Consider the following 18284-nt stretch of genomic DNA (forward strand, 5'->3'; position numbering starts at 1 on the left):
TGTCATCCCTATGTGAAAATAGCTTGCATAACATGGAAAGTGCCGGTGCATAAAGACCAGGACTAGAGCCTGGGGGAAACAGAAATCAGAGGTGGACTTACCGCAAGATTTCCCCCTTAGTGAGAAACGTTAGCACCTATATGAATGAAAGAGACATTTATTTATTTACTTACATTATTGATAGTAGGCCTTTGCCACTGAGACTCGAGGCAAATTACATAATGTAAGTTCATGCAATTGATAGGGACAGCGAAGAAGCAATGTAATAGGAATAGGAAATCTGACACAACTCCCATTCCATCACAAATATTATTATAACATGCCCAGCAATTGCTAAACGTGTAAAAGGACTAGCAGCGTCTTTGAACAGACTGAAGAGTTATTGAACGGACATTGTTAAAGAAACTGGAAATAGTTGGAGTAGATGTTTTTTCCGTTGCTGCACCAAGTTTGGACAACAGTGGCATCTAGGGCCAATTTTAATTTGGACCATTTACGCAAGGCTGTTTCTCTTGCAGTCATCCCGTTTTGATTATGTACGCCTTTCCCGACCGTCAGAGGTCGCCTCGCTCTCCTCGCGTGTTTCTATGCTTTTTGCCTGTGTTTTCCGGATGCTGTTTTAGCAAGAATCCGGAAAACGCAGACAAAACACACCCAATTGCGCAGGGAGAGCGAGGTGACCTCTGATGGTTGGGAAAGGCCTTGGTGAGCCTTGGGCAATATGAGACAGAGGTGTATTTTTTAGGACCTTTTTCTTAATTCTGGTGGGTTTGGGTAATTCAGAATGGCAAAGGAAATACGTTAAAGAGTTCCTTCTAATCCTAAATGCCAATAGCTTTTTGTTATTAACTTTGCATCATGTCAAATTTCTTTCAATGCCTGACAAAGCAAAATACCTTGAGGTCTTCATAATGTACAGACTGGCTTCCATTTAATCAGTGAATCTGCCAATGAATGAATTTAAAGGCATGTAATTAATTAGCCAGAAATTGGAATCCACCTCATCAGGCCATAAGAGAAATTTGAAGCAAATTCGGAGCTTTTTGCTTGGGCAACATATCTGGAAGGTTTTGAGAGTTATTAAAAGAAGTGTGATCATATTCATCGAATTTATCAGTGGTTTTTTTAATGTTTTGATTGACTGATTTAAATCATTTCTACCCAATAGCTCAGTTTTATTTCTTCCAATAGCTCAGTTTTATGCATATCTCTAGTTAAGATTGTGGGGGGGGGGGAATCAGGTGACACAAAATTACTCCTACATGGGACAAACTGGGAAAAATGGATTTTACTACTTTAATTAGTGAATTATAGAAACTAGTTTTTAATAATTTTATATTTTACTGTTAATAGATTAAAAAAACTGTTTAGACACTTATTCGGAAGTTGGGTGATGGGTCACTTTTTTACGGTGGGTGGAGGGTCGAAGGGGTATCTTTTTGAATCTTATAATTTGGTATCTATGAATGTATTAATTAGTAAATATAGATACTCCTTTGTATTATATTTCATTTTTTATATATGTTATTATTATTGTGGTTTTTTGTTTTGTTTTATGTTATAAAAATGAATAAAAAATTATTTTTTTAAAAAAATTCTCCTGCGCACCTTCTTCAGGTTGTCAGGAAGATCGAGACAAGCATCCATTTTCTCATTGCCTTGGAGATGGCAGCCAGCCTCCATGGCAGGATCCCCAGTGACCTGGAAATGAACCCTCCATTTCGGTTAGGGGGAGCCTATGCTTCAGCCCCGTCTGGTAATTTTAGTCTTATCCATTACGGGTAAGTGGGCTATCCCATTGTTCAGAGATGGGACAAGTAAAGTTAGGTTTCATGCCACTTGGGGGGGGGGGATAAAAAGAGCTTACTGGGAAAAACGGGCCCTTCAAGGAGGTGCTGTGGCTCAGCAGTAGGGCTTATGTGTAGAAAGTCCTGGGTTCAATCTCCAGAAACCCCAGTTAAAGCAGGTGTGGAGGAAGACTTTTTCGTGCCTGAGACTCTCGAGAGCTGCTGTTGGCCAAAGTAGGGAAGAGAGGCCCTGAAGGGCCATATGGCTCCGTCTATGACTGCTTCCTGTGTACATTATTATAAGGACCACACACAATATCTGCCGGCAAGGAGAAGTGATGCCCAGTGGGTGGGGGTGCAGAGTAGGTAGGGTCTGGATGTCTCCTAACCTGGTACTCTTCCAGCTCTTCTTTCTTTATAGACTGGCTGGAGCAGTGGCCCATCCTTTTGCCTGGAATATCAACCGCCAGAAGAAGAACGGGTTAAAATTACCGGTAACCCTTGGCAACCAGATGACACAGCACCATTCCAGGCTCCATCCCAGTTTCATAGGCTCCAAATGGCTTTTCTTCTTAAAATTCCCATAAGCCGCTTTCACTTTGTATCAGAGGCACATGCCCAAGACGTGGAAAGTGTGCAGCTGACTGCTAGAACATTTGTCTTCCCGCTTTTGCTCTTCGATGAAATCACTGAGGTTAAGAAGTTACACGGCAACTTCAGTTTCACTTCTGAAAGAAGTAGAGACCTACAAGTAAGCACAACAACAACCACCAACCCTGTGAAATCTAGCTATGCGTTGCCATCCCAACTTTCTTCCAAAGATGTCAGGGCAGTACTCATGGTCCCCTCCTGCCATTTTATTGTCACACCAGCCCTATGAAGTATTTCAGGCTGAAACAGCATGACTGGCCCTAGGTCATTCAGTAAAGTTGTCAGCTCTGGGTTGGGAAATACCAGGAGATTTTTGGGACGGGGCCTGAGGAAAGTGGGGCTTTGGGAGGGGAGGGACTTCAATGCCATACAGGTCAATTGCCGAAGTGGCCATTTTCGCCAGGTGAACTGATCTCTATCGGCTGGAGATCAGATGTAATAGCAGGAGAGCTCCAGCCACCATCTGGAGGCTGGCAACCCTATCACCCAGTGAGTTTGATAGCAGAGAGGGGACTTGGACCCAGGCAACCCAGGCTCACGAAAGCTCATACCCTACCAGAAAATATTTTTTTTAGTCTTTAAGGTGCTACTGGACTCTTGCCCTTTTCCACTTCTTTGAGGATAAGACCAAAGTCTCAGTGGTTCCAGGGAGATTTTACTATTAGTAAGTTTGCTGAGGAGTACAGCCTTTTAAGTGTTGAAGAGTTAGCTTTCTATTGGTTATGACTTGCAGTGTTACCTAGATCAGCCACCATCTGGAGACTGGCAACCCTATCACCCAGTGAGTTTGACAGCAGAGAGGGGACTTGGACGCAGGAAACCCAGGGTCCCCACCCCACTCTAATCCCCACCCCACCCCACTGGCTCTCCTTTTGCTGATCAGATCAAAGTTATTTTCGCGGGGAGCTTTGTAGCCTGAGGTCCCCAGGTTGGCCTCAAACACGCACTTGAGTGTAGTGTAGTAGTAACTATGGCAAGAACAGGGATGAGACAAGAAAGAAGATTCAAGTTGAACAGGGTAAGGAAGATATTAGAGGAAAAGGATGGCCGAGTGCCTAATAGATTTTGTCACTTGTTGATGTCACAGAGACATAATTTTTTTTTGCACCTGACACTTGTGTGAGCAAATTATCATGCTGAAATTACCATGCTGACCAGTGTTATTAATTCACATCTAGCCACACAGGATATAAGTTTCCACATTTCAGATAAAATACCTTGTAAAGTGGATTTCCAGATGTGTTTTTGAATAATCATTTTTTGTATAATTTGACCACATAGGAAGGCCCAAGAGGCCAAAACGCATATGGACTATTGTCCATTTATATTTTGTATATCATCAACAGTGTTGTTTATTTTTGTGACGGTTTTTACTTGTGATTTTATATGTAGACTGCAGTCCAGGTCCAGTGTTTTTATCCATTTTATTATGTACACCTAATACATATATAAATATATTACTTGTTAAGAATTCTTAGTTCTCAGCTCAACCCTTAGGTTCCCTGTACTCTTTTTTGGTTGAGTTCATTTTTTCCCCTTTTTTTGTTGTCCAAGTAGCCAATCCCACAAATTGTCCTTTCTGGAGCTGGGCATTGGCAAGGGGTTTTTGTACTGACAGCCTGCCGATAGTGCACATATTTTCCTAAGCTGTTTACCGTCATCTTTTTCGTTCAGTTCTAGCCATAGGACATGCATCCTTTGGGTCTAGTTTCCACCACAACTTATTCAGGGAGAAGGGAAGCAAAATAGCAGGCTGGTCAAGAGCTCACTCCTCTGTGCTGATGTCAGCTGCTGGGGCAAGATGTGAACCGGGGACTTCCTAATGGATGGTTCGGCCTCCTTAGCCACTGGAGGCTCTGCATCCTTTCCCTCCAGCACACTGATGTAGCACAGTGGATAAGAATGTGGACTGGCAAGACCTTGTCTCAAAACACACCACAACTATGGATTCACATTAGATAACCAAAGGCAAGCCGTCATCTTTAGGGTGGCCAGGTCCCTCTTCACCACCAGCGGTATGTTTTTGGGGTGGAGCCTGAGGAGGGTGGGGTTTGGGGGAGGGGAGGGACTTCAATACCATAGAGTCCAATGGCCAAAGTGGCCATTTTCTCCAGATGAACTGTTCTTTATCGGCTGGAAATTAGTTGTAATAGCAGGAGATCTCCAGCTAGTACCTGGAGGTTGGCTAGCTTAGTCATCTTGCAGCTCCCATCATCCTCCACCTGCAAATTGGGGGTAATCATACTGTCCTACCATGCAAGGTTGTTATTAGGATTGCTATATAAAATAACAATAATGAATTATTCTCTCAATCTCCATTTTGCTTGTTCATTCTCAATGCTCTCCTCTAATGGATTTGATAGCCAAACATGTGAACTGGTTCCCTTCTTTAGGACTCAGAGGAGGTTTTGTGGGTAACTTCTGCTTTCCATAGGAAGGGGAAGACACAGATGATCTCTGTGTCCCCAGCCCCCTCCATCCCCAGACTTTAAATTCAACTTATTATAAAGTGATCCATTACTTTTTGAAGCAGGGCATCAACCGGTTTTGTAATTATGTGCTTAATGCAAAGGCATTAAAAATGATTCAGAAGGGCTTTATGACGAGTGTAATGATAACACCCCATGCTGAGCAAGTGTCATTGCCGTTAAGTGAAGTATAATCAGCTGCCTGGACGAGCAAGACAGTGATAGAAGTGAGGGCTTTTCAGGAGAAATTGCAATCAATACTGGAATGTTTGCTGTGCAGAGAAAACCCCAGGCCAGTTGCTCTGTTGCCATTTCAAAGGGTTCTAGCAGCAGAAGAAAGCTGGTGCAGGACTCTGAAGTGTCAGCATAGGAAATATTCTAAATAAATAAATAGGAGGAAAATGGACAGTCCTCGCAATGGAGGGAATTGGTTCCACGGGGAGCAGTACTCAGACTGGCACTATTTCATTTGTTCATAAAGGATCTGGAATTGGAGCCAAGTTTGCAGAGAATACCAAATGATTCAAGACAGTGGGAACTGAAGCAGATGGTGAAAATCTCCGAAAAGCTCTCACCAAACTGGGGGACAACAAGGCAAATGAGAATCAATGTTTGTTTGTTTAACTTTATTTATATCCCATTTTTCTCCCCAGTGGGGACCCAATGTGGCTTTCAATGTTTTCTCACATCCTCATTTTATCCTCACAACAACCCTGTGAGTTAGGTTAGACTGACTGGCCCAAGGTCACTCAGCAAGCTTGCATGGCAGAGTGGAATTCATACCTGGGTCTCCCAGATCCTAGTCTGACACTCTGATTGCTGCTCTGCTGGTATTTGGACTGGCAGCATCAGACCAAAAAAAGATCTTGGAGTCAAAGTGGACAACTTGATGAAAATGTCAGCTCAGGGTGTGGCTGCAGTAAAAACTGCAAATTCTATGTGTTTGGTTATGAGAAAAAGTATTGGAAACAATACAATACAACAATACCCTTGTATAAATCTATGCTGCAGCAGCATTTGGAGTATAGTGTTCAAATCTAGACATTGTATTTCAAAAAGGATATTGTAGCAATTGAAAAGGCAATCAAAATAATCAAGGGAGTGAAGCACTTTTCCCTACAAGGAAAAGCAAAAGAATCAGAGGGTTTTTAGTTTTAAGAAAAGACAGCTGGGAGGGGGGCATGATAGAAGTTTATAAAATTATGCATGGAGTGAAGAAGGTTTATCATGAAACCTTTCTCTCCCTCTCTCCTAACACTAGAACTTGCAGGTACCCAATTAATTTGATGGCTGGTAGATTCAGGACAGAAAAAAAGGAAGTTCGTCATCACTCAAAGAGTAATTTATGCGTGGAATTCACTGCTGCAGGCACAAAGCAGTGAGGGCCACTGCTTTAATTGGCTTTTTAAGGGAATTTGACAAATTGATGGAGGATAGGCCATTATGACTAGATAGAACCTCCATGTTCAGTGGCAGTAACTTTTTCAGGTGCTGGGAGGGCAAGCCAAGGGCAGGGCTTGGGGCGTCTGTGCCTGGTTTCCAGGCCTTTCAGGACCTTCTGGCTGGCCACTGTGTGAAGAAGGAGGAGGGCTACTTGTCTGATCCAGCAGGGCTAATTTTATGTCCCTAAACTCATATAATCTCAAATCTGAGATAATGTAGGAGGCATGTCTAATTCATGAGGAATTTCTTCTGTGCCAGCCTCATTAAATGAGCCCAACTGACCACAGACTGCCTTCTTACAGGTATTTATTGAGGGAAGTGTTCATTTAGAGTTGATTCGACATGTGCCCTGTAGTGAAAAACTCCCCAGAGAGGGACATCAGATGGTTTATTTAATGTTTGTATTTATTTACTTATTTTATAGCCTGCCTTTCTATTGAGACTGAAGGCAGATTACACAGTGTAAAACAATGCAATCCAAGAAAAAGCAGTGCAATAGGAGTAGGGTTACAAAAATTAGAGGCATTGCAACAAAGTACCAGACACAATCACAAGCTAATCACACACACATGTTTTTACTAGGTTTTACACAGATGGGTTTCTGGACATCTGTTCCATGGACAACACGTGTCACGACTCACATGTTCACACGAGACAGGGTTTGCCCCCATTCTGCACCGAATCTGTTACATCAAACAGAGGGGGTCTCCTTTTATTGGGGGAAATTAACTGGAGATTGGTAGAGCTTTGCAAGAGGTTGGCATGTGGATCTTTGAAACCAAATTTTATGGAGATGAGTGCATCAGTGGAAAAGGTTCCCAATAAAAAAGCTTTTTTATGAATTTAAGGGTTTTATTAAAAATAGTCAACTTTGTTTACGCATGTACACAAATCCCAATACACACAGAACTAAGAAAGCAAAGGTATGAGGGGGTGGATACAAGGATTAGAGATTCCCAGGGAAAAATATATTTACCATTCCAGGGAGCGAGGTTCAGAAAGAGGCAGCTGTGTGGAGACAGCACTACTAGCAAGGAAAAGGAAGGAACTGTATACACAAGTAAAACTTCCCATTGCTGTGAGCTTGTTCTGCTGTGGATAGTTGTACCTGGAGAGGGTGCAGGTGATGACATCACTTTTTGGCACTGGGTTCTCCTATCCTATCAGTAGCTGTGTGCTCCACTTGCTCTGGTGTCTCTATGGCCACTTCCAATTGGCTTACAATAAAGGCACCAGGTCCTCTTCAGCCTCAGTGGCATTCAATGGTGCCAGGGAATCCTTCCAGCAAAGAGCAGTTCTGCAGGTTCAGGCCCATGGTTAGCTGAGGCTGGGAGTCTGAAGGGAAGCAAATAGTCCCTTTGGCCTGAATGTCAAGGGAGGGGAAGGAAATGGGGCACCCTGCATCTGGGATTGGAGAAGAAGAAAAGGATTTAGAAGGATGTGAAATGCATGAGAATTGTTCTGTAAGGCCTTTTATTCACAGGTTGTTTTTGTACCCCCCCCCTCTCCCGCTGACTACTTCGGGGCTTTGTTTTCATTCTGCATGTTTTCTCCAACCTTTAGACGTCACCTCGCTCTCTCCCTATGTTTTCCCCACCTTTTCTGGATGTTCTTTTAGCCCAAGTTAAATGTCTGCATCCCAAATCGATTGCTGGACCTGCACATAGTTGTTAGTTCAGGTTTTTCTTCCCATGCCCCCATTCTTGCTTCTCCCTCCCACTTGTCTTTTCCCTTCATCCAACTCCTCTCCTCGAAGCCATCTTGTGTGTGTGTGTATGTGTGTGTGTGGGTGTGTGTGTGTGTGCAGGACTAGCGATAGACTGCTGGAATAATCGTAAATGGCCTGTGAGGCTGCTTATATCTCCATTCAACTTGTCCTCTTCAACCGCCCCCCCTCCCTTTTAAAAATATGTTTTTGTTTGTGAGTACAAGACTAGCAATAGAACACTGAAATAGTACAAAGGACCATGCAAGTGTCCTTATGTCCCCTGAATTGAGACAGCAAGAAAGAAGTGTTTTGGGGGGGAGTTTTGTCTGAGCTCCCATTCACACATGTGATCACCTGACGGGAAAAAATTAATTGAATGGTGCATTGATATACATTTCTTCGTTTGGTCATTTTGGGTAGAATCATGGTAAAGCAGGTGTGTGGAATCCGATCATTTTTTTCAATTTCATTCACCGTTCCATCGACCCAGTCAAAGGACAATTTGGCCACTCTGCTTTGGTTCTAAAATGGCCACTCAGTTAAGTGAAAATTAAAAAATCTCACCAACGGGGCTGGTGATGCATTTCAAAAAAATCACTACAGTCAATTACACAGCAGTATTTGCAGGGGAGGGACTCATGCATACACCGACCTAAGTGCCTTTTCCGCTAGAGCCCATGCATGTGGTCTATTGTTAGAGCACATGCATGATCAAAAAAAGGGGGTGACAAGCTGTGTGACAACAAGGATGTTGGTAACCACTCCCATTGGTTCAGATGCTTTGCATTTTTGCTGGCTGCATGCAGAAATTTACTCTGACTAATCCCAAGTACACCGGGAATTTATTTTTTTTGGGGGGAAGCCCCTGGGCAGAGTGATTTGAGAATGTGACTGCAAATACTATGGATCAAGAGAGCAGCATATCCAGTGGAAACAACTCGTGCATAAAAGGCCTAAGTTCGCTGTGCAAATCTCTCTTTCTGTCCCTGACAAAGCATTCTGTCAATAACAGAAGCCTGCATACTTGGATGCTAGTCTAGGATGATCCATTTATATGCATCATTTTAACATGGGATAGATTTATGCACATGTCCTTGTATGAACAGGAGCCCCTTGGCGCAGAGTGGTAAGCTGCAGTACTGCAGTCCAAGCTCTGCTCACAACCTGAGTTCGATCCTGACGGAAGTTGGTTTCAGGTAGCCAGCTCAAGGTTGACTCAGCCTTCCATCCTTCCGAGGTCGGTAAAATGAGTACCCAGCTTGCTGGGGGTAAAGGGAACATGACTGGGGAAGGCACTGGCAAACCACCCCGCAAACAAAGTCTGCCTTGGAAACGTCAGGATGTGACGTCACCCCATGGGTCAGGAATGACTCGGTGCTTGCACAGGGGACCTTTACCTTTACCTTGTATGAAGGAAGGTATGGGTGTAAAGCACCCCTTACTTATGCAGGAGTGTGGTTGGTGCGGATTAGGGTACCCTGTACAACTTTGGTGACTCTTGGGATACGGATTTGCTCCAAATGACATTAAACACACAAACTTTGCAAGCTGCTTACAGCACCAGCAAACAGAAATGCAATGCAAGCAGGTGGTCCCTTGCATTAACAAATGTTTTCTCTCTCTCTCTCTCTCTCTCTCTCTCTCTCTCTCTCTCTCTCTCTCTCTCTCTCTCTCCTTCTCTCCTTCTCTCTCCTTTTGCTCCTTTGGTGTTTGTTAAAGTAAGATATTAAGTCTTTTCTAAAAACCAGGACCCAGAGGAGGGGTGCTGTGTGGTCTTTGGATTCCTTGGCTGCTGCTTTCCAGCTGAGCAAACATATGGTCTTCATAGATAATTCAGAGATTAACCACATTAGTGAGGCTAAAAATAAACTCCCCCAGCACCATAGGCCTTGCTGGTCTGTTCAGCAAGTCCTAAGCCAGCTGCAATGCAGGCTGGTGGGCCCTGGTTTCAATTGAAACTGAATGGTGGGCTGTTTTCTTAAAAAGAAGAGGAGATTTTGTCAACCAAACTCCCACTGGTAATGGAATGGTTGCCAGATTCCCATTAAGGGCTAAGGAGCAGAGCAAGTAGGGTGAACTTATCCACCTTGCTTTGGAAACAAAACAGCCCATTGGTGTTTTTCCCCCATCACAACAACCTTGTGAGGAAGGTTAGACCAAAAGAGAGGAACAGCAGGTACACGGTTAACCAGCGAGCTTCACAGCTGGATAGGAACCCAGGTCTCCCCAGCCCTAGACTAAGGCATTCAATCTTCAGCTTGTCTACATACATTTGGTTGTTAGCAGTGAGTGACTTCCGTTGGCTCTATTCTGACAACATTTCCCCAGTTATCTGCTCATTGGTGTTATGTTCCTCTAGCCTTTCTTTTTTTTAAAAAACTCCCCAGCATGTCACCCTCAAAATACATGTTTGAATGCTTTTGAGAGCCAGTGTGGTGTAGTGGTTAAGAGCGGTGGTTTGGAGCAGTGGACTCTGATCTGGAGAACTGGGTTTGATTCCCCTCTCCTACTCATGAAGCTAGCTGGGTGACCTTGGGCTAGTCACACTCTCTCAGCCCCACCTACCTCACAGGGTGTCTGTTGTGGGGAGGAGTCGGAAGGTGATTGCAAGCCGGTTTGATTCTTTCTTAAGTGGTAGAGATAGTTGTCATATAAAACCAACTCTTCTTCTTCGCTCAGTACAGCATTCCATATACACTTGGCTGAATAAATGCTGCAGTTATACTTTGTTCCTTGGCTGAATAAATGCTGCAGTTATACTTTGTTCCTAAAAAGATGTATCTGGAATACATGTTTGACTTCATTGTTCTGTCGGCAGTGAAATGAGGGGAGCCCAAAAGGAGGCCAGTCAGATGCCTTTTGACAATTCATGCTGGCAAAAGGACGAATCACATCCAGCAGTGGAATGAGCAACTGCACATAAGCAGCTCTATGGAGCAGAGCAAGAAGCATCCCTGCATCGGTAATTGAATTAAGCGTCTTAATAAAGCTACTTGCAATTTCCCTAATTCCTCTCCAGACGCTCTAATGCTATTATCCCAAACGGAGCAACATTTACACAGCTTATTTAAATCATCCTCAGCAGCAGTGTAGGAGGTGCAGCCCGACCACCCAGCACAAAACTGGAAGGAGAGATGAGCCCTGGGGCTGCAGCCACACACCATCGGATATTGCACTATATCAATTGTTTGCAACTGGATTCCAGCTTGAATGATAGGCCCATATCTGATGATGTGTGGTTTTAATAAGCCAGCGCTTTCTTCACCAGATATTGGGGCGGGGGGAGGTTACTTTGAAGAGGTGGTATGGAGGCCTTACAGCTGGCTGCTCCTGTTTCCCAGAGTTTGCCTTTGGGGAATTTGCAAGATCTGTAGGCAGAGGTTTAGCAAATGGAATTAAAGTGCGATAGAGGGAGGAGGCTTTAATATGTGGGATATTTTCTTCCTCCACACTTTTGATGAACATATTCTTTGCCCATCCTGGAAGTCTCAGCCTTAAAAAAAAGTAAGACGCTGGGAGTCAGGAACAGACCTTCTTGGTGATTTTTAACAAGCATGTTCAAGGATGCGCAGCAATGATTTGGATCAGGGCACACAGGAAGGGTGAGGAGATTTAGCTTTTCTAAAAAGCATCCAGAGGGGTAGTGGGGATGGTTCAGGATCACAGTGATGGGGAAAAGATGGTTCAACACTCCCCCCCTTACACCCTTTCTCCAGTAGTACTTACCTTCTGGCGTAGCTGTTGGTTGTAGGGTTGTGCATATTAATATACCTGAACCAAAAATAAACCCAAAATTAGCCGTTTTGGCAATATTCAGGTTTTAGGTTGACTGAATACCAAAACCTGGGAATCTGCCTGAAGCCAAATAGGCAATTCCTGAAAAAGCCGAATAATTTTTCAGCTTTTTCGCATTTGGCTATTCGCCTTTGCTCAGATGCAAGGCTCTGTGCTTTCTCCCATTTTTCTATTTTTTTTATTGGTGTTGTTAGGGCCCCATAATTGGGGCCCTTTTGAAGTCAGGGTTGTGTAATCAGAGCCAACTTGGTCTGACCAACCAGGTGGTGGGCTGATCTGCAATTCTGCATCAAGCATAAGGGTTATTTAAAAGACGGGGCTCACCCAGTCCCATCCGGAGGGATATACCTTCCAACTAAAAAGAGCCAGCTTCAACAACTGCTCACACCACCAGGCTTCCAAAGGAGACTTCCTCACCCACATGGATGAGCAGTGACCTTCAGACAGCCCCCATGGTTGAGCCTTCAGCTGTCTCTGATATCAACCCCCTCATGAAAACCTGCTTTCAAAAAGAAGGTAACCCAGAGTAAAGGCTTTGTTTCCCCACACCATGACCATCTCTTGAAATCAGATTTTTGATGACTATAATAAAGGACTGTTCACAGAATGACATTTGCCAGCAAAAAAAATGTTTTCCGTGCCTTATTTTTCTTGCATTTAAGCCTTTCCCCCTCAGTTTGGATGCTAATTTGCATGGACATCATGCTGTGCGCCTCAGATATGAAGGGAGCCCCAGACTTTGAGGCACCAGCCTGCCAATCGGCTCTTTCTGCCGGTCCTCAGCAACGCTGAACTTCTGAACCTGAAAACCAATGGACAGCTTGGCTCGCAAATGCCTGAAGGATGGGGGTGACCCCTTTCCTGGCCCATAAAATTGGACCCTCTGTCCTAAAGTTCACCAAACTTTGGTGACCATCTAAAAAGAGTTCCTTGCAGCCACACTGCAGATTTGGTGACTCTATTTCCAAAATTTCCCCCACAGGAGCTTCGGGGGAAAATCCCCATAGACTATAATGGACCCAATTTTTTTCAGTAAACCCAGAAATAAGCTGAATACCCATAGTTACCAATCTGGGTATTCGGCTTATTTCGGGTTTACCGAAAAAATCAGGCTGAATAAACCCAAACCCAAAATTTACCGAATTTGTTTTGCACAACCCTAGTTGGTTGTCCTAGGGGGGATGTAAGATAACTATAGTGCAGGGACATGATCCCCTCCCCCCAAGAAGAGTACATGGTGTAAAGCAATGCAGCTATGGACGATTGCTGCCAGGGTAAACACCAAGAATAGAGAAGATTAATTCTCCCTGCTCCAGGCTGTGTCCCTCCCCACACCCTCCCCATACTGCTTTTAATAGTTTTAAAAAAACATTAGGTGATCCAATTTCAGATCTCCCACATAATGTACCATTTGTCCCTCTGTAAAGCAGAGTCTCCTTCCTCTTCCTTCGTGCAACCTTCTCAAGGACTTTCTGAAATGTAAATAATAGCAACAAAATCTCTGTAGTTGTTAGTCTGGATTTTTCGACCTAAGAGTATCCTTGAAATACTAGCGTCTAATGAACAGGACATTTGACCTAGACAAAGTTAGTCTGCCAAAGGATAGCCAGTGAGGAATCGTATGCAAAAAGAATAGGGTCAATTTAAATATTAAATACTTTTCCCTTGCACCAATTGATATTTTTGTCTTCGTTTGGTTTGGTGCAGCCTTCTTTTCTTTTGTTTTTGTGAGTGGACTAAGCCCATCTTGTACCATTTTCACAACTTGAAACAGCACCAGGGGGCTATTACTTGCCCCACAGGGGTAATGGACATGTAGCCCATCTACACATCAGTACACAGAATTTTCCCCAAAGGGGCAAATAGCAGCTTCTCAGGGGGCATTTCAGGTCCGGAAAATGGCATGGGGAGAAGGATTAAGTCCCCTCTCCCAGTGCACAATGGTTCCAGTCTGAATCAGGCCTATATTGGCTTGGGAATTAAGTTATGGGTATGGAACTCCCAAAACACATCTGGTCAACAGCACCATGGCAAGACATGCAGGGGACACAAGAACATGCTACTAGGCTTTGAGATCTTAGAAAGCTGCAGCTAGATGAAATGGACATGACTGGGATAGCTGGGATGATGGTTCATGCCTACAGATTAGGGGAGGGTTCCAGGTTTGACCTTAGGTAGCAGAGCTGGGGGAATACATGGGAAGATGATGCCAACTATAGTTAAAAAATACCGGAAAAGGTGGAGTCTGACTCTTTCAGTTTTATATACTGGATCAGAAAAGGACACACTCCTAATGGAGTCCTTCTCTGAGATTGCCCCTTGAGCTTTTATAAGATCTGGATTGCATTTTTATTTTGTGAAGCATCATGGTGAATCTGGAGGAGATGAATTAAGTAAGGGCAGCAGAAGCCTTGTTACGGCAGCATTAAAATGTAGTTACTTACCACCTGAACCTGTGTCGACACTGGTAGCCAAGGTGCATCCAGATTCTTCTTGCAGCGTGGTGTAGTGGTTAAGAGTGGTGGGTTGGAGCGGTGGACTCTGATCTGTAGAAACGGGTTTGATTCCCCACTTCTCCACATGAGTAGCGGAGGCTAATCTGGTGAAGTGGATTTGTTTCTCCACTTCCACACATGAAGCCAGCTGGGTTACCTTGGGCTAGTCACAGCTCTCTCAGTCTCACCTACCTCACAGGGTGTCTGTTGTGGAGAGGGGAAGGGAAGGTGATGGTAAGCCAGTTTGATTCTTCCTTAAGTGGTAGAGAAAGTTGGCATATAAAAACCAATTCTTCTTCTTCTTCTTCTTCTTCTTCTTCTTCTTCTTCTTGAGATATCTGGTCAAATTGTGTGTGCACAGTAATTTGAACAAAATTTGAAAGTTTAAAAAAATGTGTTTGTTTCATTTGGGACACAAGTTCTGGTAATTTAGAAGAGAATGCAGAGGTCATTGGAAGTTTCCCAAACTAAAATTGTCTTACACTTCATTTCTGTACAGCTATTTGGTGGCAACCTGAGTTCTAAGACACAGGGGTCTTTTGCTGAAGATGGTTGCCCAACGGAGGCAATGGGGAACTGTCCAGCGGCAGAAGCTCCTGAATGGGAAGAAGGCAGGCCTGTTGTTCAACAGTAGGGCTGTTCTTGTGTAACTTTTTGTAGTTTGCGAATTTCTTGAAGGTGGGAAAGATGTGTAGGAGAGCACAGAGTCTACCAGATGAATTCGGAGCACCATAAGCCACACCCAGCCCATAATGAACTTAACTCAGCTATGTTCAGTGGAACAGCAGAGTCCTCGTAACAGGACCATTCAAATGCTTTAGTTCAGCGATCTGTTCACTGAGGGGGCGAGCTCTTCCAGACCCCATAACTTCGGACCCCGACCCAATCTTCACCAAACTTGGGGGTTCTTGCAAGGAGAGTCCCTGAAAGCTACCCTGCAAGTTTGGGGGCTCTACCTCAAAAATGCCCCCCAGGAGATTTGCAAAGCCTGGGGAGAACCCAAACGAGTCGGAAGATTACCCAGTTTTTTAGGGAATGGCCAATTCGGCTTTGGCTTTCCCCCCAGGTTTTGGAATTTGGTAAACCAAAATGGCTGAAATTTACTGAAATGGCTTTTTTCCAGCTTATTTTCAGTTCAGGTTTATCGATATGCACAGCCCTATACAAAACTCATGCTGGAATAAATTTCATTAGTCTCTGAAATGCCACTGGACTCCTTTTTCATTTCGCTGCTACAGACCCCTCTGGAATGACAAAACAGATGGTTTTCTTCAATTCTAAAAGAAGCCAGAAACATAACTCTGGGAAAGGTATTTCGTATGTGCAATGCCATCACAGGGACAAAAATTATACAGTGTGAAGGTCTCACAAAATAAACTTTCTTAAAAGAAGGGGTCCAGGTCAGACCTTTCTGGGCCATCTGAATTGTTGGGGTGGGTAGGTGGGGGGGGGGTGTTTACACAGGAGATCTGGTTTTGTGTGGGGGAATCCTTCCTAATCCACAACAAACAGTAATGTAGATAAATGGGTTAGGGTATGAAATCTAAAATCTTTTCTAAAAACATGTCATTCTTTATTACCAAGATATCAATCAAACTGAAGAAATGCTATTATAACAGAGAAAGGTGGTATTTGTTTCTCTAACATGAATCCAAACGCTGGCACTTCTCAAACGAAGACAGAAGCAAAGCAGGATTTCAGTGATGCAATTAGCTCAAGGCTAAGAGTTTTTGGGAGAGTGATGGAACTATTTTCTGGGAGACGGGGACAATGGCCCTTCATGAAGAAAGGCTGAGGGACTCGGGAATGTTTAGTCTGGAGAAAAGGAGGTTGAGAGGGACATGATTGGTCTCTTTAAGTATTTGAAGGGCTGCCACTTAGAGGAGGTTGGGGAGAACATAAGAACAGTTTGGACTTGGAAAACAGGTGTTGTACTTAGTCTACTTTTGCTACATAGATGTAATCCTGCAGAAGTAGGCTGATTGAAAGTTCCCAAAATTGCAAACAAAGGGGATTTTTTTGCAAAGCTCCTGTGAAGGCATTTTGAGAGGTAGAGATCCCAAATTTTCAGGGTAGCTTTCAGGTACTCTCCTTGCATGAACCCCAAAGTTTGGTGAAGATTGGGTCAGGGGTCCAGTGTTATGGGCTCTGGAGAGGTCGCCCCTTCCCTCCTCCATAGACAAGCATTAGCCAATTAGTGAATGAACAAAGAATCTGACTCTTACCTTCCTGCTTGTGTATGGAGGCAGGAGGGGGCGACCTCTTCCAGACCCCATAACTTCGGACACCCCCGACCCAATATTTACCAAACTTGGGGGTTCTTGCAAGGAGAGTCCCTGAAAGCTACCCTGCAAGATTGGAGGCTCTGCCTCAAAAAATGCCTCCCGGGGCCAATTTTTTTTCAGGAAACCCAAAAAATAAACCAAAAAATAAAAATAAAATATGAATTTTCATATTTACCGGTATGGGAATTTGTCTTATTTTGGGTTTCCTGAAAAAAAATTGGGCCCAATAAACCCGAACCTGATTTTTTTTGCACCCCCTAGTTTTGTAAGCTCAGGCTCACAAAAGTTTATGCCGGAATAATAGTTATTAGTCTTGAAGGCACCACTCGGCTCCTGTTTTATTTCATCTATTTCATGTCACTTTGGGTGCTTTTTAATTGCTGCCTTCATTTTAACATAGGTAGCAATTGCTTTGTTACTGGTTGAGGGCATATTCAGATAATGAAACCTTCCCTCCACACCTTTCAAATTAAAATTGTCCTGTTGTCTTACCTGTAACCGGTGCTTGGTGGCAGTTTCTCTGATCTTCTTACAGGAACAAAGTTAGAACAGAAAAAGAACAAGTTTGAATAGCTTGTACCTACCCAATATAGATTTGGAGCAACATCTATTTCTTCTTTAAAAGTTTTCGTTTGCTTGAAATGACTTTCTTGTTGATTGCAGTAGTATGTTATGTTTTAACATGCAGTAGTATGTTATGTTTTTGTAAAGCATTGGTTAAAAATGTTATTTGTGTGAGTTTGGGGAAAATTTTATCCTTACATGGATTCAGGGGCTGCTGCCCACTAGGTAGCCCTGGGCTATTGATTAGGGTGCCATAGGGCAGGGGGTGCCAGGGGTACCTTAGCCCCACTGCCCCATCTGGCAGCTTGAGATGTACCCCTGCCAGCTGGCTCAGGGCTCACATGTCTGCCAATGAAGTGGGAGAAAGTGGAGGAGGAATTGCACTGGAACCAGAAAGTAATGGGCAACATTCTCGGAAACCCCAGATCTCTACATCTTGGCCTTGGAGATTTCAGGAATTCCTAGAGTGTCGCCCACTTTATACCACCACGTTGGTGGGCAAATGAGGCTAGAGCTGCCTGGCCAGTTATAACTTACATTCATTGGCTGCTGTTCATTGAAAAAATTTAGTATGACTTATGGGTCCTGGTGATTGTCCAGTCAGGTGGCATCCAGACCTTAACCTGTTTAGTGTCAGCCTCTTCAGTGGTAAAGCTCCAGAATAGGCAACTGTAACACATGTTGTCTGGGGCTCACTGCAATCACATATAGCTTGATCCATTGCTTCCCATTCATTTTGAGGCACCATTTAAAGTGCTGGTTTGATCCTTTGAAGCCCTTAATGGTTTGGGACCGCAATACCTGAAAGTCCTCCCTTTCCATTAGGAACCTATCCAGACTCTGACATTGTCTAGTGAGGTCTTGATTTTGTGTGACACTATGTCAAAAGGTTATACACATAATGGGCCTTTTTGGTGGTGGCACTGAGATTGTGGAACGTTTTTCCCAATCAAGTTCACCTATCTGGCAGCTTTTAAGAAGATTTTTGAAATCTCCTTCGCCTAGCTTTCTGCCTGATTTACAATTTGTTGGTTGACTCTATGATTTTTAATTTATTATCGGTTAGTCATTGTTATGTTGTTTTACGA

General features: G+C 43.7%; 1 protein-coding gene across 1 annotated transcript in view; it reads right to left on the reverse strand.

Moving 5' to 3' along the window:
- The window catches only part of CIB4 (calcium and integrin binding family member 4), a 36533-nt gene extending 24715 nt beyond the window's left edge, over window positions 1-11818 (reverse strand). Inside the window, exon 1 of the mRNA XM_056853409.1 lies at window positions 11784-11818. Coding sequence (XP_056709387.1) covers window positions 11784-11818 — 35 coding nt within the window. The remainder of the gene's footprint in view (window positions 1-11783) is intronic.
- Between the last annotated feature and the right edge of the window lie 6466 nt (window positions 11819-18284).

Source organism: Euleptes europaea, chromosome 7 (assembly GCF_029931775.1).
Source record: "Euleptes europaea isolate rEulEur1 chromosome 7, rEulEur1.hap1, whole genome shotgun sequence".
NCBI classification, from domain to species: Eukaryota; Metazoa; Chordata; class Lepidosauria; order Squamata; family Sphaerodactylidae; genus Euleptes; species Euleptes europaea.